Source organism: Heterodontus francisci, chromosome 1, assembly GCF_036365525.1.
Source record: "Heterodontus francisci isolate sHetFra1 chromosome 1, sHetFra1.hap1, whole genome shotgun sequence".
Taxonomy (NCBI): domain Eukaryota; kingdom Metazoa; phylum Chordata; class Chondrichthyes; order Heterodontiformes; family Heterodontidae; genus Heterodontus; species Heterodontus francisci.
The window spans coordinates 216953368-216976918 of record NC_090371.1 but is presented as its reverse complement, the minus strand read 5'-3'; the positions used below and the strand labels follow the sequence as shown (position 1 = coordinate 216976918).

The following is a 23551-nucleotide window of genomic DNA, read 5'->3' as shown; positions in this document are numbered from 1 at the left end:
AAGGCCAATGAATCAAGTGTGGTGGATCTTTTTAATGGATTTTTAACTATGTTTCTTCAATTATAAGCTAAATATTTCTTCTCTGAACATATCCATGATAAGCCAATTAAACATTTAGGTAGGATGTATCTGGGCATGCTCACATAAATTTTTCTTTGTGAAATTTTGAAGGATCAGCCCGTATCATTCTTACTGGGATAGTTCAAAACAAAACCTTCACAGACCTCTAGTAAAGTTATCACTGAAATCCCAAAGCCTCCGTGATCAGGTCTGTCAAAGATAAAGTCTCCCTCAGGCACCTGAAAGCTTTCCTGAGGCCTTTGTGGAACACCGCTTAGGGTTAATAACAGTCATTCTTCTTATTAACAAAAGCATGGATGACAAGATCACGAGATATAAACTTTCAGTGGACCACAATTATAGGAAAAACCAAAGACATAATGGGTCAGTGGAATGACAGGAATTTCCAGTCAAGAGAAGGTTTAGACGTTTTTCTATATATGCTTAATGCTGAAGGGCAATAGAAGATTTAGTCAGGGAACTGTAAATCATTATAGTTTAGAATTTTGTTTTATATCGAGTCAAACCTAATTAGTTCAAATTACAATTAGAAGAAGTATGCTTAAAAGATATTGTTACAAATAAACAAAATCCGTAACAACAGGTCTTTTGCAGGTAAACAGTCTGAATGTTGATTGTAAAAGATCAATTTTAATAACATATTGAGTTGTTCCAATCTTAATTCTTTCAAAAGTGGTACCTAAGATTTCTTTCAAACTAAATCTGCTTTAAAGAAAATCTGCATCAACAGCCATTTGTCACTCAAAATGCAAATGTTAATTTTGCTTCAATAGTTTTTGAGTGTAGAACAGCCAAACTGGAAGATTACAACTTTGAGCAATCCTATAACTACTAAATGAACATAACATAACTTACAACATTTGCAAAAATGCTAAAAAGCATGGGAGAACTCAAAGGCAAAACTGTATACCACTGACAAACTTTGTCCTGCTTTTTTCTTCAGTGCCTTACTTTTAATGAATCTGTAAACATGCTCTTTGTAAAGTTGTTAATGATCAGTTAAAACGATCACATGGAAAAATATCAGGGTGTGTTTATTCTACTGCCTTAATAACCGACGATAAGCTGGAGGTGACAACAAAATAATTCGCACTCTTTGAGTGAAGTTGTTCTTAATATTTGTTTTAAATTTATTTTTTACCAATTTAAATTTATATCCTCTAGTCATACTCACCCGGCTTACTATAAATTCCTATCCTAGCTTTACCTTATTTATCTATGCCATCTATTGCAATGTATCTCAATAAGGTGCTTCTCGGCTACAGCTTGAGATTTTTTTCCAATATACCATACAACTTATCCTTTATAATGGAATCTGCCTTGTAGCTTTTCTCTGCAGTTTCTCTAATGAATAAATGTGTTTTTGATGGTTTGGTGGCCAAAATTGTACATCTGTATTCCAAATGCATATATACTCTGCATTCCTCCAGCTATGGCCTCTGGTGCACCCCACTCTCTTTCTCTATAATTGATGCCTGTTCCTTCATCCATCTAAGCCCTACATTCTGGAAGGTCATGTCTTGCTAACTTTTGAGGCAGTAATAGGGAGGAGTAATAGGTGGTGCAGTAGATGTGGTTTACATGGATTTTAGTAAGGCATTTGACAAGATCCCACGTGGCAGACTGGCCAGTAAAATGGGGGCCCATGGGGTGCAGGATAAGGTGGCAGGTTGGATCCAAAGTTAGCTCAAGGACAGGAAACAAAAGGTAGTAGTTGACAGATGTTTGTGCGAATGGAGGGCTGTTTCCAGTGACATTCCACGGGACTCAGTGTTGGGTCCCTTGCTGTTTGTGGTGTATTTTAATGACCTGGACTTGAATGTGGGAGGCATGGTTAGGAAATTTGCTGCTGACACAAAAATTGGCCAGGTGGTGGGGAGGGGATCTGTGGACTCCAGAATGGTTTGGTTGAGTGGGCGGAGGGGTGGCAGATGCGATTCAGTCCAGAGAGGTGTGGGGTGTTGCATATAGGGAGCGCAAATAAGGCGAGGGAATACACAATAAGCGGGAGGATGTTGGGAGGAGTAGAGGAGGTGGAGGGTCTTGGAGTGCTTGTCCACAGATCCCTGAAGGTGGCGGGACAGGTGGATGGAGTGGTGGAGAAGGCATATAGATTGCTTTCCTTTATTGGCCAAGGTGTAGAGTACAGGAGCAGGGATGTGATGCTGGAACTGTATAAGACACTGGTTAGGATGCAACTGGAGTGTTGCGTGCAGTTCTGGTCACCACATTACAGAAAGGACATAATTGCTCTGGAGACAGTGCAGAGGAGATTTACAAGAATGTTGCCATGGCTTGAAGGTTGCAGCTATGAAGGATTGGATGGGCTGTGGTTGTTTTCCCTGGAGCTGAGGAAGCTGAGGGGTGACTTGATTGAGGCATACAAAATTATTAGGGGCCTAGATAGAGTGGAGAGGAAGGACCTGTTTCCCCTGGCTGGGAGGTAAGTTACCAGGAGACACAGATTTAAGGTGATTGGTAGAAGGATTAGAGGGGACATGAAGGGAAGCTTTTTCACCCAGAGGGTGGCGGGTGTCTAGAATTCACTGCCAGGAATGGTGGTGGAGGCAGAGACCCTCAATTCTTTTAAAACGTACCTGGGCATGTAACTGAATTGCTGTAACCTGCGGAGCTATGGACCAGGTGCTAGAAGGTGGGATTAGTTTGGATGGCTAGTTTTCTCGACCGGCGCAGACTCAATGGGCTGAATGGCCTCCTTCTGCGCTGTACTTTTTCTATGGTTCTATGTTGCCTGATTACATTTCTGTGAAGCACCTTAGAATATTTTCCTACATTAAACATGCTATATAAATGTATATTGTTGTTTTGTTATCATATTGTCTATCTGTTGAACATGATGGGAAAACAAACTCCTAGGTTTCTTATTAAATGTCTTTCACCCAATTCAGTTTCATTCATCCTTTACTTGTGATGTATAATATATACTTGCAACTCTTGCTTTCCTCCTAAAGAGTATTATCTCACATTTCTCCACATTAAATGGCAGCTGCCACCTGCTTGCCCAATCCATGAAATGCTGAAGTATTTTACAGTCCTGCTCACTGATTGCCAAACATGGGCCCCCCCAACACCCTTTTTTTGTATTGTCAATAAAAGTTCAATATTGCACGCCTTAGTCCTGAGTCCCAATCAATCAAACCTCGAACACCATAGGAGAAACAGAAACTCAGCACAAACCCAGGGATAAAACATAAAAGTTATTTCATCTATGTAACATTCTGTAATGCCACACAATGTATTTACCTACTGAACCACTGAAGAAGTGTGGGACTTTCTCCTTAATTGGTGAAATTTAGCATTTCAGGTGCTCATTTCACATCATTACAGTCAAAGGTTCAAGAATCATTAATTCAGACTGTTAATTAGGCCCTAGGTCCAACAATCTTCAGCTGCTTAATCAATGACCTTCCCTCCTTCATAAGGTCAGAAATGGGAATGTCCACTGATGATTCCACAGCATTCAGTACCATTCGCAACTCCACAGATACTGAAGTAGTCCGTGTCCACATGTAGCAAGACCTGGACAACATTCAGGCGTGGGCTGATAAGTGGAAAGAAACATTTACACTACACAAATGCCACCCAATGACCATCCCCAACAAAAGAGAATCTAACCATCTCCCCTTGACATTCATTGGCATTACCAACACTGAATCTCCCACCATCAACATCCTGCGGGTTACCATTGACCAGAAACTTAACTTATCGAGCCAGTCAGAGGTAGAGAATTCTGCAGTGAGTAAACCACCTCCTGACTTCCCAATGCCTGTCCACCATCTACAAAGCACAAGTCAGGAGTGTGATGGAATACTCTCCACTTTCCCGCATGTGTACAGCTCCAACAACACTCAAGAAGCTAAACACCATTCAGGACAAAGCAGCCCACTTGATCAGCACCTTAAACATTCACTCCCTCCACCACCAACGCACAGTGGCAGCAGTGTGTACCATATACAAGATGAACCGCAGCAACTTACCAAGCCTCCTTTGACAGCACCATTAAAACCCAAGACCTCCACCACCTAGAAGGACAAGGGCAGCGGACACATGGGAATATCACTACCTGCAAGTTCCCCTCCAAGTCACACATCATCCTGACTTGGGTTTTATCCATTGTTCCACCGTCTCTGGGTCAAAACCGGGAACTCCCTTCCTAACAGCACTGCGGGTGTATTTAAAGCAGATGGACTGCAGTGGTTCAAGAAGGCAACTCCCCATCACTTTCTCAAGGGCAATTAGCGATGGGAAACAAATGCTGGCCTAGCCAGCGACACGCACATCCCATGATAGAATAAAAAAAACCTTTCATAATATCAATAGATAATGAAGCATTAAAGGCCATAAAGGGAAGATGAGGTAGCAGCTGTTGATTGGACTGGTAAGATATGTGAAGAAACTATATCCAAACGTTTGGTCTGCTGTACTAATTGATTTACAAGATTTACAAGAATGTTGCCAGGGCTTGAAAGTTGCAGCTATAAAAAAAGATTGGATAGGCTAGAGTTGTTTTCCTTAGAACAGAGGAGGCTGAGGGGTGATTTAACTGAGGTGTACAAAATTATGAGGGGCCTAGACAGAGTGGACAGGAAGGACCCGCTTCCCCGAGAAGAGGTCAATTACCAGGGGACACAGATTTAAGATAATTGGGAGAATGATTAGAGGGGACATGAGGAAAAACTTTTTCACCCAGAGGGTGGTGAGTGTCTGGAATTTACTGCCTGGATCGATGGTGGAGGCAGAAACCCTCAACTCATTGAAAAGGTACCTGGACATGCACCTGAATTGCTGTAACTGCAAAGCTATGGACCAGGTGCTGGAAGGTGAGATTAGAATGGACGGCTTGTTTTTTCAGCCGGCGGAGACACGATGGGCTGCATGGCCTCATTCTATGCCGTAACTTTTCTATGGTTCTACAACTTTCTTTTCTATATTTCAAGGAACTGCTTGTATATGATTCAAAAAATGAAATATTTTATACCAAAAATTAGTCAAATGTAAAATAGTATATTGTTCTTTGCAAAATAAAAAGTTCCTTTTGTAGTTACTAATTGAAAGTTTTTCCATAAAATGTGGTGAACAACATCTAATAACCATGTTCCTTTATGATAATGCCATGGGCTAAATATATTCACCTCACCAGGCTCATCAACATAGCTTATGCGTAGCGGGAACAAAAAGCATGCATTTTTTATGCTTTATCTCCTGGCATGGCAGTCACAAATCATGACATCAAAGTTTATATAATTAAAATCAGTTCACTATCATCCATTCTTTTAGTTGCTCTGGGATGTTTTTGTTTAAAAGTGCTAAAGGATAATTTTCAAATAGAATAGATAATTGTTCGGTTAATTAAAGTTCATTGCGCACTGGTGTAATGTCTCAAAGACTTGTATGACTGTTTAAGCAAGGCTAACAATGTTTGTCATGTGGATTGTCTCTATTGAAAACTGTATTGAATTGCACTGTGATCTCTTATTCAAACCAGACACCAAGTCATTTATGTTTTCTGTGTATAGTGGTTTGGGAGGAAAAGTATTACCTAAGAACCACATTGGTTAATCACTTCCAACTTCAAAGTATTCTTAAAATAAAAACTGCTTTCATAAACCAAATCCTGTCTTCAGACTAATAATGTCATACAAATCATTTCAAAGCTCTTTTTATTTTGTTCATTTGTTTTGCACTCCCTTTACGTGGCCACTAAATTTTCACCAAGCCTCACTGATCAGAGTTAGAATGGACAATTTTTGTTCAACCAGTTCCAGCAAAAGCAGCCATGTAAAGATAAATTAAGCACAGAAAGACATTACTACATAAATAAAAATGCTCAAATGAAAAACATGACATATTTAATGCCCTCTTGGTGCAAGCCATGCTTAATTGCCAGAAAGGAAATGTCATGTTACTTTAGCACTAGTCACTTTAGAGGAACAAATGATAGAGGTGCACATATGCAGGTAAAAATGCAACAAAACAGACATAATAGTGAGACAGCACATGTGAAAGACATCATTATTCTCAAGACAGAAGCTACTTGTTCAAGGGGCTCTCATCTGTAAGCCGAACATATTTGATGATATTATGGAAGTTAAATCAGAGATTAAATTTAGTTTATGTGCAATTAATAGTTATCCTTTGATAGAGATTAAATAAATACTGCAAAATTATTTGAGAAAACCTGAAAACCTTTCATTGTGTAAAACATGATCCTGAAAAAGCCTCATTGACTAACCTTGACTGAATGTGGTGACACTATCATTGCCCAGGTCAGTGTTAATAATGTAGCCATGCTCTGGTCCCTCTGTGATCCTAAACTTCAGGAGTTTGTGTGGGCTATCACGGTCTTCAGCCTTCAGTGCCTTGCTGGTGATCAGAAACCCAAGGTGACCAGTGTGCACAATTCGTAGGGTTGGAGCCCCTTTGTTAACAACAATTTGTGGAACACCATTATCAACTGCTGATATCTGGATCTTCATCATCTGAGGCCTGCGGGTTTCAAACACAGTATCTGGGAAAACATAGTATTCAGTGTGTGTGCCATCAGTTACAGTGAAAGAGAAACTGTCTTCATTTGTCTCTGTGCCATCATGTTTGTAGCTAATAAGATTTTCATTGAGATCCTGCTTGGTGAAGCGGGTGATCGGTTGGCTTCTGTTAAATAACAACTGACCATGAACAGGAACCTGGGTAATAGTGAAACGTAGAAGGTAGTCTGGAGTGTCACGGTCCTCAACTGTGAGTTCAAATGGAGTAATCAACTTCATTTCCCCTTCACTCACTACCAGATCATGGACTGTGAGTACTGGCTTCTTATTGTCTACATCTGTTATTGAAACACGAAAGGTACGAAAAACTGGATTGTAACCATCAGTCACCTCAAACTCAAAACTGTCCATCTTAACTTCATCGTCTGATGTGTGGATGTAATAGATTTTGTTTCCTGCTAATTGTAACTGAGTGAAAGTGGTAATTGGGACTCCAGGATTATCAGTCTTTTCTAGGTGACCACGACTTGGGGCACGAGTGATACTAAATGTTAAATATTCATCAGGACTGTTAATGTCACTGGTGCTCAGTAAGTCAGTGGTCAGTGTAACTTTACCACCTTCCTTTAGTGTAACTCCTTTGTTAATTACTTCTGGGAACAACATATCAATGCTGCCAATGCTAATGTAGAAATAACGATCAATCAGCGTGTTGATGCCATCCGTTACATCAAACTTGATAAGATCACGTACACCTTCTTGGCCAGTGTGCACATACTGAATCAATCCTTTATCAATTTCGTCCTGAGTAAAATTCATGCCAACGGTGATATTCTGAACCACATCACCATCTTTCATCAGATGCTGCAATAAGCCTTGACTTTGGCTATAACGAATTATATAAGTCAATGTTTTGTCATCTGAATCTAAGTCAGTTGCTTTTAGGATTCTGTTGGTTATTATCTTTGATTCACCTATTTCAACTTCTAGACCATCATTGATGGTCATCCGTGGTGTTTCATCATCAACAAGAATTATCATGATGGGGACCGTCTTGTCTACTGCATGTCTGCCATCTGTCAGTCTGATGTCAAAGCGGTCTTCTTTGGTCTCAGAATCATCATGTTCATAGACAATACTGGAACCAACTGAAATTTCTTCTAGAGTAAAATTGTTGACAGGAACAGTACCATGTGCTAACTGTTGCACAATCTGCCCGTGCTTTGGTGGCTCTGTTATAATAAAATATAGTTCATCAGAAGGGATATCTGCATCAGCTGCATTCAAAATTGGGGTGTCAACAACAAGACTCATCCCCTCCATCACAACAAACTCACGGATAAAAATCTCTGGCTTTTCGTCGTTAGTTGGAATGATGACTATTGGGAAGAAGTGACGCTGAGAGAAGTTAATGCCATCCGAACAGCGGAAGGTGAATCTGTCCTCAACCTTTTCAACCTCTTTGTGAATGCTTTGCACATAGTAGATATGCCCATCGCGGACATCTTTAATTGTAAATGCACTAATTGCTGTGCCAGTCCTTGACTTCTCAGACCCAGGAGCTGGAGAAATGTTTTCAACATAACCAGAAGTAGATTGAACAATTATTGTGCACAAGATATCATCATTAGGAGTGTCTATGTCTTCAGCATTGAGATTTGCCAGTGTAATGACATTCTTCTCTCCCTCCACAACGGTATATTGCTCACCAATAATGACCTCAGGTGCCACACTGTCAACAGGCAAGACCGTGACCTGAACTCGGACACCTTGTACTTTGTTTCCACCGACAACCCATTCATTTGACATATCAGATATGGTCAAGTTGAAGGAATCCTGTTTCCTCCGAGTCCCAATTTCACCACTGGTATGAGCATACACCACTGCTCCACTGATGATGTCCTCCTGGGTGAACCTCTCGGCTGGTAACCCATTTACTAATATTTCACCAAGTTTGGGTGGGTCTTCCACAATGAACGTCAGCATTAGGTCATCAGTATCTTCATCAGTACCCTGGATGACATTGGTGGTAATTTCAGTGGCCCCGTTCTCAAGAACATCTATGCGTGAGCCAAGTTGCCCATCAGGAAGCATAATGGTTGGTATCTCGTCATCTACTGGTCGCACAGTAACTCTGATAGTTACCGGGACTTCGTGGACCCCGTCGCCAACGTCAATTTTAAACGAATCGCTGGTTGACTCGTCGCCGCTGTGCCAGTACACAACGCGTCCACTTGCAATATCGTCCAAAATAAACGCTTCGCCTACGGCAATAGTAACTCCTACATACTGTAAATGGCCATGCTTTGGAGCCTGTGTCAAGGTGAAAGTTATTTTATCCTCATCGGTATCCTGGTCGGTCGCATCCAGCTCTGCGTTGGTTAATACAAAATCACCCCGTTCGGGTACAGTAAAGCCAGTGTTTGTGATTTGAGGAGGTTTATTGTCCACTGGCTGTAAAAATATTGTAAAGGTGCCTTCTACAGAATTCCCTGCCGTGTCTTCCACCGCGTAGGTCCATTGGACCACTCTTGGAGTGATGCCAAGCTCCTGGTCTGGGGGGCTGTAGGCGACTTTGTGGTGGTTCACTTGAGCCTGGGTAAATTCCGTGAGAAGGACGTTGGGGTTTTCGGTCAAAATAATCTGCCCCGTCTTTACCGGATGGTTTTCGTCTACATCGGTTGGAGGTGTGAGGACGGTGTATCTCAGGTCTCGGTCATCTGAATCCAGATCGGTGTAACGGAGGAATTTCTTGCGGAAATGGGTGAGCTCGTATTCCTTCACAACCATTTGTAGGATAGTCCCCGGGAACAGTTCGGGTGGAATATCATCCACCGGCTGGATCTTGACGGTGAATGTGTGTTCCCCCGACTGGTTTGGAGGGTCATTGTCGTCCTGCACACGGAAGATGAAAGTGTCCATCATGGTGCTGCTGCTGTGAGGTCCAATGTGGCGGTAATATAACTTCCCATCCAGAATGTCCTGCTGGTACCACTCGGTCACCACCTTCTCGTAGAGCCCCTGGCTTTGCAAGTTCTTCCAGCCCGCTGGTTCCTCGGGCACCTCCGGCTGCCTCAGGAGCAGGGCACCGATAGTGGAATAAGGAGGTTCCAGCACGAAGCGGATGGTTGAATCTTCCGAGTCGATGTCGGTGGCGCTCAGGATGAAGGGGGAGATCTGCAGCATTTCATTCTTGAATAGGACCAGGCCGGTGTTGGCGTTAATGATGGGAGGCTCATCGTCAGTCGCTGCTATAGTGATGGGGAAGAGGAACTCCACCCGGTGTTTGCCGTCGCTCATACGGAAGATGATATTGTCACTGTAGGTGTCAGTGCCATCGTGCTGATAAACCACCACGCCGGCGTCTAAATCAGCCGCAGTGAAGAATTTCCTCCGGACCCCCAGTACTGTCAGCTCGCCGTGTCTCAGACCATCTAGTACCCTTATCTGCACATTCTCCAGGTCATCTTCATCACTGATCTGCAGGTTCTGGCCACTGGCTAGTGGTCGCGACTGACCTTCAAATAGCAGCTGCCCGCTATTCCTGGTGGCCACTGGTGCCAGCGTGTTCATTGGTTTCACTACGATCATGAAGGCGAATGTGTCCGAGGTGGCTCCTTCGCTGTCCACAACCTCAAACTCGATCTGGAAGATCCTCTCCACGTCGGCATCCACCGAGGGAGGCTTGTAAGCGATTTTCAGCTCTCTGATATCCCTCTGATAGAAGGATGTGATCGGCAGGTTCTGGTCGTCAGTGCTGATGATGGAGCCTTGCTGGTAGCCAAGGGGTGAAGTGATGTTAAAAATCAAGTCATCAGGATCTGACTCCACGTCTTCAGCAGCCAACATATCATTGGTGATGGCTGTCATGACAAACTGGTCCACCTCCATCATCATCATGGCCACAAAGCTGGGTTTCGGCGGGCTATTTTCCGCCCCTTCCCGAATCCTCACCATAACCTGGAAATACTCCTGTTTGACCGGGTTCCCATCCCTATCCAGCAGCTCGACCAGCATGGGGATGTAATCCCTGTTGGGTGAGCTGGTGCTGGCCGTATGTTTGTAGCGAATGCCCGAAGTCACGAAGGTGTCGCAGTCCACCATCTGCCCGTTGGATGTGAAGTTTAAAAGTTTGCCATACCTGGGCAGGCCGCCGGTGCCGACTAAAGTGGTGATCTTGCAGGTTTCCGAGCTGCTGTCGAAGGTGTACCCCAGCACCTTCTTGTCGATGGGGTTGCTGGCGCCCTTCAACTTATCGACCATCAGGGGGATGTTCCGGGTCAGGATCTGTAGCTGCTGGAAGACCACCTCCACCTCCAGCATGAAGGGCACGATAATAGTGTCGCTCTGGGTGTCATACCTGAGCTGGAGCCTCACTCTGTCTCTGTTGGGGCTCCTGGAGCCGAAGTGGGTGTATTTGACATCCTCTGGTCCGAAATCACAGGAGAATTTCTTGGGGGACAACATGCCAGGTCTCTGAGACAAGGGGTCGTTCTCCAGCACCGTGACAAAGCACCTGTCCCCCGGCCGCACTTGGATCACCAGGTCGCTGACAGGGTCGATGTGGACGGACCTGCCGAAGGGGACTCTCACTCCGCTGTTGGACAGTATGATCGAGTCCGGCCTCGCTCCGTCCAGCAGAGAGGGCTCGAACTCCTCCTGAGCATTTGCGGCCGCTAATAAACACAGGCAAACAACACAACACACCAGAGAAGTGGGGCTCAGTTTGCAGCTGGACACACCTGCTAGCCCGGCGATTGCGGCTTCCCGAGCACCGGCCATTGCTGCAGTTATCCCCGTTCCCCAAGAGAGTGAGCAGGAGAGAGAGCGATGCAGCGGCTTTCTGCAGCTCTCACACACACATGGACACACTGCGCTTCAGCTCACCCCGCCGGCTCCAGGTAAAGCTCTGTGCGGCAGGCTCAGCCCATAGACACACCCCCTGCAGCACAAACCCAACCCCCTGGATCTTAATTCCCGCCCCAGCAGCAGAAACCCGGCAGCTCAATCCCCACACACTCAACTCATACCTCGCCCCTGGCAACTCATACCCTCCCGCAGCTCAATCCTCACACCCCCAAGCTCAAACCCCACACCCTCTACTCAAACCCTCCCGCAGCTCAATCCTCACACCCCCAAGCTCAAACCCCTCACCCTCAACTCAAACCCTCCCGCAGCTCAATCCTCACACCCCCAAGCTCAAACCCCACACCCTCAACTCATACCCTCCCGCAGCTCAATCCTCACACACCCAAGCTCAAACCCCACACCCTCAACTCATACCTCGTCCCTAGCACTCAAACCCTCCCACAGCTCAATCCTCACACCCTCAACTCATACCTCGCCCCGGCAACTCAAACCCCGCCCTCCGGCAGCTCAATCCCCACAACTCCCAGCTCAATCCCCACACCCCCAAGCTCAAACCCCTGTCGCCCCCCCCCCCCCCCCCGCAGCTCAAGTCCCGCACCCTCAACTCAAACCCCACTCCCGGCACTTCAATCCCCACATCCCCCAGCTCAAACCAGCACCCCCAACCCTACCACAGCTCAAGCCCCACACCCTCAACTCAAACCCATCCCTGACAGCTCTATCCCCACATCCCCCAGCTCAAACCTCACCCATGGCAGCTCAAATCTTGCCCCTGGCAGCTCAAACTCCAGTCCCTGGCAGCTCAATCCTCACACACGCCAGCTCAAACCCCACCCCCCAGCAGCCCAAAGCCCACCCCTGACAGCCCAATCCCCACATCCCCCCATCCCCCCAGCTCAAACCTTGCCCCTGGCAACTCAAACCTTGCCACCGGGAGCACAATCCCCACATAACCCAGCTCAAACCCTGTCCTTGGCAGCTCAAACACCACCCACGACAGCCCAATCCCCATACCACCTGCCCACCCCCCCCACCTCCCTGACCTCAAACCTCGCCCCTGGCAGATCAAACCCCGCCCTCCACTGCAACTCAAACCTCATCCCCCACTGCAGCACAAACACGGCCCCCCCAGCACAAATCCCCCGCTATCAACCAACATTCACTATAAGCCCACTGACTCGCACAGTGCCCTGGAATTCCTCATACCCTACTTTCTGTAAGCACTCCATTCTTAACTAGAGTATTATGTCCAGTTCTGCTCATTACACTTTCGGAAAGATGTGAAGGTCCTTGATAGGGTGCAGAGGAGATTTATTAGAATGTTTCCATGGATGAGAAATTTTAGTTTCAGGGTTAGGTTGGAAAATCTGCAGTTGTTTTCCCTGGAGCAAAGGAGATTGAGGGGAGATTTGATCGAGGTATATCAGATTATGACAGGCTTAGCTATGTTAGACAAGGAAAAACAGTTCCCATTAACTGATGGTACAAGGACTAGGGCACACAGTTTGAAGGTTTTGGGCAAGAGATGCAGGAGAAAAGAGAGGAAGAACCTTTTTTACACAGTGACCTGCAAGTTCCCCTCCAAGTCACACACCTTCCTGACTTGGAACTATATCGCCGTTCCTTCACTGTCACTGTGTCAAATTCCTGGAACTCCCTTCCTAACAGCACTGTGGGTGTACCTACCCCACATGGACTGCAACAGTTCAAGAAGGCAGCTCACCACCACCTTCTCAAGGGCAATTAGGGATGGGCAATAAATGCTGGCCTAGCCTGCGATGCCCACATCCCATGAACAATTAAAAAAAAGAATAGTAATGACCTGGAACTCATTGCCCACGAGGGTGGTGAAAGAGGAGACAATCAATAATTTCAAAAGGAAATTGAATGGACACTTGAAGGAAATAAACTTGCAGGGCTATGGGGATCAAGTGGGGAGGGGAACTGACTAGATTGCTCGGCGGAGAGCCGGCATGGACTCAATGGGCCGAATGGCCTCTTTCTTTGCCGTAAATGACGATAACTCCATCTCCATTGCATCTGTTCTGATGATGCAACCTTCCATAATGGCACTTCCCTTCCTTTTCCCTCAACAAGGCCAACTTCAATGGGGGCAAGAATGGAGCTGGGGCGATTAAATTGGAGTTAAAAGCTGGCAGGAAAACCGGTAGATGAACAATGGGCTACCTTCAAAGAAGAGATAGTCCGGCCACAGTCAAGGTATGTTCCCTTGAAGAGGAAAAGTAGAGCAAACAAATCCAGAGCTCCCTGGATGACAAAACAGGTAGAGATTAAGATAAGGAAGAAAAAGTGTGCTTATGACACATGCCAGGTAGAAAATACTATTGAGAACCAGGCTGAATATAGAAGGTCTAGAGGGAAAGTGAAAAAGCATATATGAGAAGCAGAGAGAGAGCATGAGAAGAGACTGGCTGCTAGCATTAAAGGAAATTCCCAAATTTTCCATAGGTATATAAATGGTAAAAGGGTGGTAAAAGGAAGAGTGGGGCTGATTAGAGACCAGAAATGGGATTTACACATGGAGACAGAGTGCATAGCCGTGGTATTAAATGAATACTTTGCATTTGTCTTTACCAAGGAAGAAGATGCAACCCAGGCAACAGTGAAAGAGGAGGTAGGTCAGACACTAGAGGGGTTTAAAATTGAGAAAGAGGTAATATTAGATAGGCTGTCTGAAATTAAAATGGATAAAGCACCACGGCCGGGTGAGATGCATCCAAGGATACTGAGGGAAGTGAGGGTGGAAATCGCAGAGGCACTAGCCATAATTTTTCAGTCTTCCTTAGACTCAGGGGTGGTGCCAGAGGACTGGAGAATTGCAAATGTTACACCCTTGTTCATAAAAGGGTGCGAAGATAAGCCCAAACAGGCCAGTCAGTTTAACTTTGATGGTGGGAAAACTTCGAGAAAAAATAATTCAGAACAAAATCAATAGTCACATGGACAAATTAAGGAAAGCCAGCATGGCTTTCTTATGGGAAAATCATGTTTAACTAACTTGCTGGAGTTTTTGAGGAGGTAACAGAGAGGGTTGATGAGGGCAATGCTGTTGATGTGGTGTACATGGACTTTCAAAAGGCGTTTGATACAATGCCACACAACAGACTTGTGAGCAAACTTGTAGCTCATGGAATAAAAGGGATGGTAGCAACATGGATATGAAAATGGCTGAGTGACAGGAAACAAAGAGTAGTGGTTAATGGATGTTTTTTGGACTGGAGGAACGTTTGTAGTGGAGTTCCCCAAGGATCAGTGTTGGGACCCTTGCTTTTCCTGATACATATTAATGACCTAGACCTTGGTGGACAGGGCACAATTTCAAAGTTTGCAGATGATATGAAACTTGGAAGCATTGTGAACTGTGAGAAGGATAGTGCAGAACTTCAAAAGGACACAGACAAGTTGGTGGAATGGGCAAACAGGTGGCAGATGAAGTTCAATGCAAAGAAATGTGAGGTGACTCATTTTGGTAGGAAGAACATGGAGAGACAATATAGAATAAAGGACACAATTCTAAAGGGGGTGCAGGAGCAGAGGGACCTGGGTGTATATGTGCATAAGACATTGAAGGTGGCAGGACAGGTTGAGAGAGCAGTTAATAAAGCATACAGTATCCTGGGCTTTGTTAATAGAAGAATAGAGTACAAGAGCAAGGAAGTTATGTTGAACTTGTATAAGACACCAGTTCGGTCTCAGCTGGAGTATTGCATCCAATTCTGGGTGCCGCACTTGAGGAAAGACATGAGGGCATTGGCGAGAGTACAGAAGATATTCACGAGAATGGTTGCAGGGATGAGGAATTTCAGTTATGAAGATAGTTTGGAGAAGTTAGGACTGTTTTCTTTGGAGGAGACAGCTGAGAGGTGATTTGATAGAGGTATTCAAAAGCATCAGGTGTCTGGACAGAGTGGATAGGGAGAAACTGTTCCCACTTGTGAATGGATCGAGAACGAGAGGGCACAAATTTAAAGTATTTGGTAAAAGAAGCAAAAGTGACATGAGGAAAAACTTTTTCACACAGCGAGTGGTTAAGGTCCGGAATGCACTGCCTGAGAAAGTTGTGGAGGTAGGTTCAATTGAAGCATTCAAAAGGGAATTAGACAGTTATAGGAAAAGGAAGAATGTGCAGGGTTATGGGGAGAAGGCAGGGGAATGGGACTGGGCGAATTACTCTTTCAGACAGCCAGTGCAGACACAAATGGCCTCCTGCGCTGTAACGATTCTGTGAACTGAGGATTCCCCCCTTCCTGGTTGACAGGACCCTCAAACTGCATCTGTTCTATTTCACACACTTCAGCTCTCACCACTTTCCCACCCTCCCAGAACCATGATAGGGTCGCCCCTGTCCTCACTTTCCATGCCATGAACTTTCGTATTCAACAGATCGTCCTCAGCCATTTATGCCACCTCCACCACAAAATGCATCTTCCCCTCTCCTCCCCTTTCAGCATTCTGATGGCACCAGTCCGTCCACGATACCCTCGTCCACTCCTCAGTTATCCCTAATACCCACATCCCTTTCCCACGGCACCTTCCATGAAAGCACAGGATATGCAACACCTGTCCTTTTACCTCCTCCCTTCTCACCTTCCAAGGCCCCAAATATTCCTTCCAGGTGAAACAGCAATTTACATGTACCTCTTTCAATTTAGTATACTGTATTTGCTGCTCACAATGCGGTGTCCTTTACACTGGGGAGACCAAATACAGACTGGGTGAACACATTGCAGAACATCTCCATTCAGTCTGCAAACGTGACCCTGAGCTTCCAGTCACTTTAATTGCACCTTGCTCCCACTTTGAACTTTCTGTCCTTGGTCTGCTACAATGTTCCAATGAAGCTGATCTTTTACCCCATCTTTCGACTGGGTACTTAACAGCCATCAGGGCTCAACATTGAGTTCAAAAATTTTAGATCGTTAACTCTGCCCTCATTTCGCTTCAGTTTTCTTTGTAGGTTTGGTTTCTCTCTTATTTCCAGCATTTTCTGTTTCTATAACATAAATCCCGCCCCCAGGTAGTTCAAACCCAGTCCTCAAAAACATAAACCACCACCCTATACCCTGCCCCTGGCAAGATAAACCCCACCCCCCTGGCAGTTCAAACCCCACTCCCAGGCAAGATAAACCCCACCCCCAGGTAGGATAAACCCCATCCCCAGGCAGGACAAACCCCACCCCCAGGTAGGATAAACCCCATCCCCAGGCAGGATAAACCCCACCCCCAGGCAGCTCAAACCCCACCCCCAGGCAGGATAAACCCCACTCCCAGGCAGCTCAAACCCCACCTCCGGAAACATAAACCCTGCCCATGGTGAAGCCCGGTGCAGGTGCACACCCGGTTCCGAGCAGGTGAAAGAGCCTCGCCCTTTAGAACTAAATCCAGCCAATCGCATTCCAGAACAGAAGCGATTGGTGGGTAGATGTGCGCGGTGCGGCTGCTCCTGGTTGAGCTGTCCGGGCTGTCGTTCCATAAACAGCGGCTGCAAATTGTGCTTTTTGATGTGCTGGAGTCCAAGTTGAGCAGTTTATTGAGAAGTTCCAGTTCAGTTCTGACCAGGGTACACGGTTATTTACCCGCGGGACTGGGAGGACCGCTCGCACACAGATAGCAGTTGCGGCTTTGCAATTTTAGGAGCCCAGGAATGGTGATTGTGGATATTTCTGCATCGACTTTCAGCAAAATTCCGTGCACTATCCCGTTTCCTGTAAAGTGTTTAGAATTTGGGCTTTGTGCATTTTTTGTTAAACATTGAGTAGGTGCTGAAGCTGTTTGCACAGGTCACTATAGATCTTCGATTATTTGTTCAGTTGCTTTCCATCCATAGTAACACTAAACCAGTTGGCTGAGCTGCGTCCTGAGGACTCAGTGAAACCTGGACTCCACCGGCGCCATAGACAGGTGAGGAAGGAAATCAAGAGTTCGGGAAAAATCCGAATTGGAGACTCAGAATATAAGGGCATAATAGAAAGAGGGTTAAGAAAATTAGAGTAGGGTGAAGGCAAAAGTGGGGGGAAAAAGCACAACGAATGCAGATAAATCGAATAAGACACGAAAAAGATATATATGGCATAAATATAACGGACGAAATGACCGACCGCAAGTGAACAGAAGAGTGAGGGAGACGACGACAATATAGAGAAGCTGGTAGTAGCCGCTCAATGTACACTTCGAAATTTCATTTCTGAATAAGCTTAATACATGTGGAAAAGTTGTCAAATTGACTTGATATGAAATTGTGTGAAAACATAACCAGTTTATGTATCCCTGTCTGAGAAAGGGAATGCGTTTGTTACTTCTATTGAATTGTAATCTGTCTCTGCTAATAACATTTCAGCTATGATACTGATCGGAGTCAGATTCAAAGTTGAATCTGAATAAGTTATCATCACTCACATAGCACTAATTGGATTATTCTTTCGTTTCCTTTGAACATAAGAAATAGGAGCAGGAGTAGGCCATTTGGCCCCTCAAGCTTGCTCACCATTCAATAAATTCATGGCTGATCTGATTGTGGCCTTAACTCCACTTTCCTGTCTGCCTCCCATGACCCTTGACTCCTTTGAAGATCAAAAATCTGTCTAATTCAGTCTTGAATATGTTGAATGACCCTGCTCTGTGAGGTAGAGAATTCCAAAGATTAATAACCCTCTGAGAGAGGACATTCCATCTCAACTCCAATCTTCAATGGGAGATCTCTTATTTTGAAACTGTGCTCCCTAGTTCTGGGTTGCCCCACAAAAACATCCTCGCAACATCTACTTTTTCAAGCCCCTCAGAATCTTATATATTTCAATAAGATCACCTCTCATTCTCCTAAACTCCAATGAGTATATGCACAACCTTTCCTCATAAGACAACGCCTCATCCCAGGAATCAACCTGGAGAACCTTCTCTGAACTGCCCACAATGCAAGTATATCCCTCCTTAATTAAGGAGACCAAAACGGTATGCAATATGCTAGGTGTGGTCTCACCAATACTCTCTACAGTTGCAGCAAGACTTCCTTACTTTTATACTCCATCTCCCTTGCAATAAAGGCCAATATTCAACTGCCTTCTTAATTACTTTCTGTATCTGCATGCTATCATTTTATGATTCATGTACAAGGACACCCAGATCCCTCTGTACTGTAGCATTTTGTAGACTCATTTAAATAATCTGCTTTTCTATTCTTCCCACCAAAGCGGACATCCTGACATTTTCCAACATTATACTCCATCTGCCAATTTTTTACCCATTCACTTAACCAATATATCCCTTTGGAGACTGTTTTGTATTCTCACAACTTGGTTTCCTACGTAACGTTGTACCATCAGCAAATTTGGCTACAATACATTCAGTCCCTTCATCCAAGTCATTAATGTAGGTTGTAAATAATTGAGACCCCAGCACTGATCCCTGTGGAATCCCACTAGTTAGTGTTTGCCAACCTGAAAATGACCCATTCATCCCGATTCTCTGTTTCCTGTTACTTAGCCAATCCTCTCTCTATGCTAACATATTATGCCAACACCATGAGCTCTTACCTTCTGCAGTAACCTTTTTAGGTGTCACTTTATCAGATGCATTTTGAAAATCCAAATATACCACATTTGCTGTTTCCCCTTTATCCAGTCTGCTTGTTGGATCCTCAAAGAAATGTAATAAATTTGTCAAAGTTGAGTGTGTATAGGTGCAGCTTGGGAGCTGGGGCAGTCATTTCCATTCAATTGAATAAATATTTGAACGGCATTTCCCTATCAGTTTTCTTACTCATCCTCCTAATTGTAGTGATCAATAAGTCCCTGTCCCTGCTTACAAAACTGACTGTCAACCATTTGGTGGGAAATTAACAAAATGGCCGTTTTCAGATGGTGATGCTGTTTCTCTAAGAATTCTGCCAATCTTTCACCAAAGTTACATCAGGAGATTCAAGAATCTCCCTGGAAACTTTGGCCTAATGCCAATAAACTGCTGCACCAGTAAAAGTAGTATGACACTGGGAGTTAAATTGGCCTATGTTAGTCGTGCAAAATGGTCTCATATTGAATTTGTCTGTTTTATGCTGTGCTCAAATTTAAAGAAAGGACTTGCATTTATATAGCTTCTTTCATTACCCCTGGGTTGTACAGGCAATTAAGTACTTTTGGAAGTGTAGTCACTGATGTAATGTAGGAAGCAAGGCAGCCAATTTGCACACGGCAAGCTCTCACAAACAACAATGAGATAACTGGCCAGATGATCTTTTTTATCTTTTTTCTCTTACCCCCACCACCTCATCCCCTCCCCACGGCACCTTCCCCTGTAATCGCAGGAGGTGCAATGCCTGCCCATTTACCTCCTCTCTCCTCACTATCCCAGGCCCCAAACACTCCTTTCAGGTGAAGCAGTGATTTACTTGTACTTCTTTCAATGTAGTATACTGTATTCACTGCTCAGAATGTGGTCTCCTTTATATTGGGGAGACCAAACGTAGACTGGGTGCCCACTTTGCGGAATACCTCCACTCAGTCCGCAAGCAGGACCCCGAGCTTCCGGTTGCTTGCCATTTCAACACTTCCCCCTGCTCTCATGCTCACATCTCTGTCCTGGGCTTGCTGCAGTGTTCCAGCGAACATCAACACAAGCTCGAGGAACGGCACCTCATTGACCGATTAGGCACACTACAGCCTGCCGGACTGAACATTGAGTCCAATAATTTCAGAGCAAGACGGGCCCCCCATTTTACTATTATTTTTAGTTATTTTTTCTTTTTTCTATTTTTTTTTTGTGTTTATTTTATTTCATCTTAGTTTGTTGAGTTTGCTTACCCACTTTTTTCTCATGTTTGTACTTGCTGCTGTTCAATTTTCAGTCCGTTAACACCCTATCTGTGCTAATGCTTTGTCTTTCAACACACCATTAACATATTGTTTGCCTTTGCTCCATGACCTTCTGGTCAGCTATTCTGTGACCTTGTCCTATCGCCACCTTCTCCTTTGTTATCTGTTGCCCCACCCCTGCTTTACTTGCTTATAGCCTTTGACATTTCTAATATTTGCCAGTTCTGAAGAAGGGTCACTGACCTGAAACAATAACTCTGTTTCTCCCTCCACAGATGCTGCCAGACCTGCTGAGTATTTCCAGCATTTCTTGTTTTTATTATAAACAGCAAGTTCTGCCAGGTTCTGTGAATGGCCAGTCTTGATACCAATCCATAAAAAAATCTGCGAATTGCAAGGACAGATGGATTATAGGACCTGTAGTCTTCTGAATTGTTGGGTCTCTTCAGCTCACCATGGTCATTATGGAAAATCCATGAATACAAGTCCTGGGCCTCTCAATGTGAGGCAGTCCTTTGGTGGAAAATGTTGCAATAGATCCTTTAAACATACAAAAATGCTATTTTATAGATAAGCTGAATTATATTCTTGTATATTTTGCATTGTGTTCTGTGTTTGCTACATTACAAACTTGAGGTAACTTTTTGTCTTAATGCTCCAGCAAGCATGCTGCCTGAGGTGTGCTGTGTGAAAAATGGTTTAGTTTAGTTGAGAGATACAGCACTGAAACAGGCCCTTCGGCCCACCGAGTCTGCGCCGACCATCAACCACCCATTTATACTAATCCTTCACTAATCCCATATTCCTACCACATCCCCACCTGTCCCAATATTTCCCTACCAATACTAGGGGCAATGTATAATGGCCAATTTGCCTACCAACCTGCAAGTCTTTTGGCTGTGGGAGGAAACCCACGCAGACACAGGGAAAACTTGCAAACTCCACAGGCAGTACCAAGAATTGAACCAGGGTCGCTGGAGCTGTGAGGCTGCAGTGCTAACCTCTGCGCCACTGTGCCACCCTGTGGACACAGAAATGTGCTAGATGTAAGAATTTTGTATGGATTGATGGATGGACTGTACTATGATGGATGCAGATACATTTGGAATTACTGACTCAGACATTATTTGATTAAATTTATATAAAAGAATAGAACGCTCAATTTGGGTAAAAAGAAATCTCTGAGAATGAATAGAGTTCTGGGCAGCATTGGCAGCATTCATCAGACAAAGTGTCTGGGACCTGGGACAGCATGAGTACTCTCTTGTTCATGCTTCCCAAGTGTCTTATCTCAATTCAATTAAAAGCCAATTAATTAAAAGCCAATCTAATTCGGCTAGTAACAGCCAGAGCCAATGACTCGGCCAGTTTGCCTGTGACTGCTGGGGGCATGATGGGGTTAAAAACAGGAGTTTCATAAGGTTTCGGTCGCAGAAACAATAGAAGACTTCAGAGGCAGAACCACGGACTAGAAGACAAAGAACTTTTCCACGTGGCGAGGGATCAAGACTAGAAAGAGAGAGAGAACCTTTGTCTCAATCTGCAACCAAAACTTGATCAGGAAGCACATCTGCGAGAGCTGTAAAGTTACCTTCCTAAATTTGTTCAGTATAATTTTACTTCCAATAATTTTCTGGACTTACTATCCAATTATCCTGTTGCCTGAGGTGGTTAAGTTTTCTCTGAAGGGGTTTCCCAGCTTCAAAATAGGGACTGGTTAGAGAGTGTCTGTAAGTTTTTTTTTCTCCGGTTTCCTCCCACATGCCAAAGACTTGCAGGTTGATAGGTAATTTGGCCATTATAAATTGACACTAGTATAGGTAGGTGGTAGGGAAATATATAGGGAAAGGTGGGGATGTAGGAATATGGAATTAGTGTAGGATTAGTAGAAATGGGTGGTTGATGGTCGGCACAGATTCGGTGGGCCGAAGGGCCTGTTTCAGTGCTGTATCTCTAAAAAAAAAACATAGATCCATTCATTTCACCTTCTTCGTGCCCTAGGATTGTACCCAAATTATCTGATTTTGCTTTAAAGAGATCTAATCTACTTTGGGTGGGAGGAGTGCACTGTTAATTCAGTCCCACGTCTCCACAGATCACGATGTACATTAAAATTTTCCCACTTACCGAAACAGTCAATCATACACTCTATTAAAGAAACGTGGTTGGTGTGCTTTATTCTGGGGGGCAATAAACAACAAAATTAACACATTATAAATCATATTTCACACACACACACACAATGTCCATTGTGTTGGTTAGACGTCCCAAATGTGAATAGGCGGCTGTCACTGGGAACGTCCCAGAACAGTTCCTTCCAGGCAATGTTGAAGATCCGTTTAAGTAGGCTTTCCAAGAGATGCAGCTGCAGAAGGCTCCAAATAAGTCTTACAGCAGGGAGGCAGCAACAAGGTTTCTTCCCACACATTCAATGCAAGATTTCTTCAAAGATGCAGGAATTCTTCAAATAAAGGAGGAAATAGGAATCTGAAACACTGGAGATACAAGATTGGTTTTCAAGAGAGAGATATGAGCAGGGTGTTCTGTTTCAGGTCAAACACCAACTGGCTTTTTTAATAGTTCAAATTGAAACTAAAACTTTTTCCAGAACCAAACCTCTTGACAACCATAAATCTTGGCTTTTCAATTCATCGTAAACATCTCTCCAAGTCAAAAACAACCACTGCTGGCTTTTTATTTTGAAAACAGGTGCCTTCCAGTAAGACTTGTTTACTAGCCAAAACCAGGACATTCTGGTTACTTTTTTTTTTAAACTCCAGAAAGCTCAGAAATCTCTTTAAAATTCCAGATGAATCAGTGTCCGTAATTTAAATATAAGTTCTTAAAATATATTTTACAAAAGAAATAGTAGCAATCTCATAATAATCCCTTCGCTGCAACAGTGAATACACTTCAAAAGTACTTCTCCCTGTGCTTTGGGACATACTGCAGTCAATATAAATATAAAATTCTTTCTTTCTTGTATCCCAGTGAAATCTACTTTTTCTCAGCTTAAATTCATGTCCCCTTATTTAGCTCTGTCTGATCTTTTACGTATCTGACCTATACAATTTTGATACCTTGATATCTTTCCTTGGAATCCTCTTATTAGAAAGGAGGAGAATACTAAGAGCCTTGAATCTATCCCCATACATCAGCTCATTTTTTTTGCAATGTAGTGTCTATTTGGTGAGATCAAGGAAAGCAACATAGAGGGGCAACTGTTGTTCACGGCATTTCTCCTGTAGCTGGCGAAGGGAGAACAGCACG

At 44.2% G+C, this 23551-nt stretch overlaps 1 protein-coding gene across 1 annotated transcript in view; it reads right to left on the bottom strand.

Annotated features, from left to right (window-relative positions):
* The window catches only part of frem3 (Fras1 related extracellular matrix 3), a 247556-nt gene extending 236187 nt beyond the window's left edge, over nt 1-11369 (bottom strand). Inside the window, exon 1 of the mRNA XM_068033444.1 lies at nt 6335-11369. Coding sequence (XP_067889545.1) covers nt 6335-11369 — 5035 coding nt within the window. The remainder of the gene's footprint in view (nt 1-6334) is intronic.
* Nucleotides 11370-23551: the final 12182 nt, after the last annotated feature.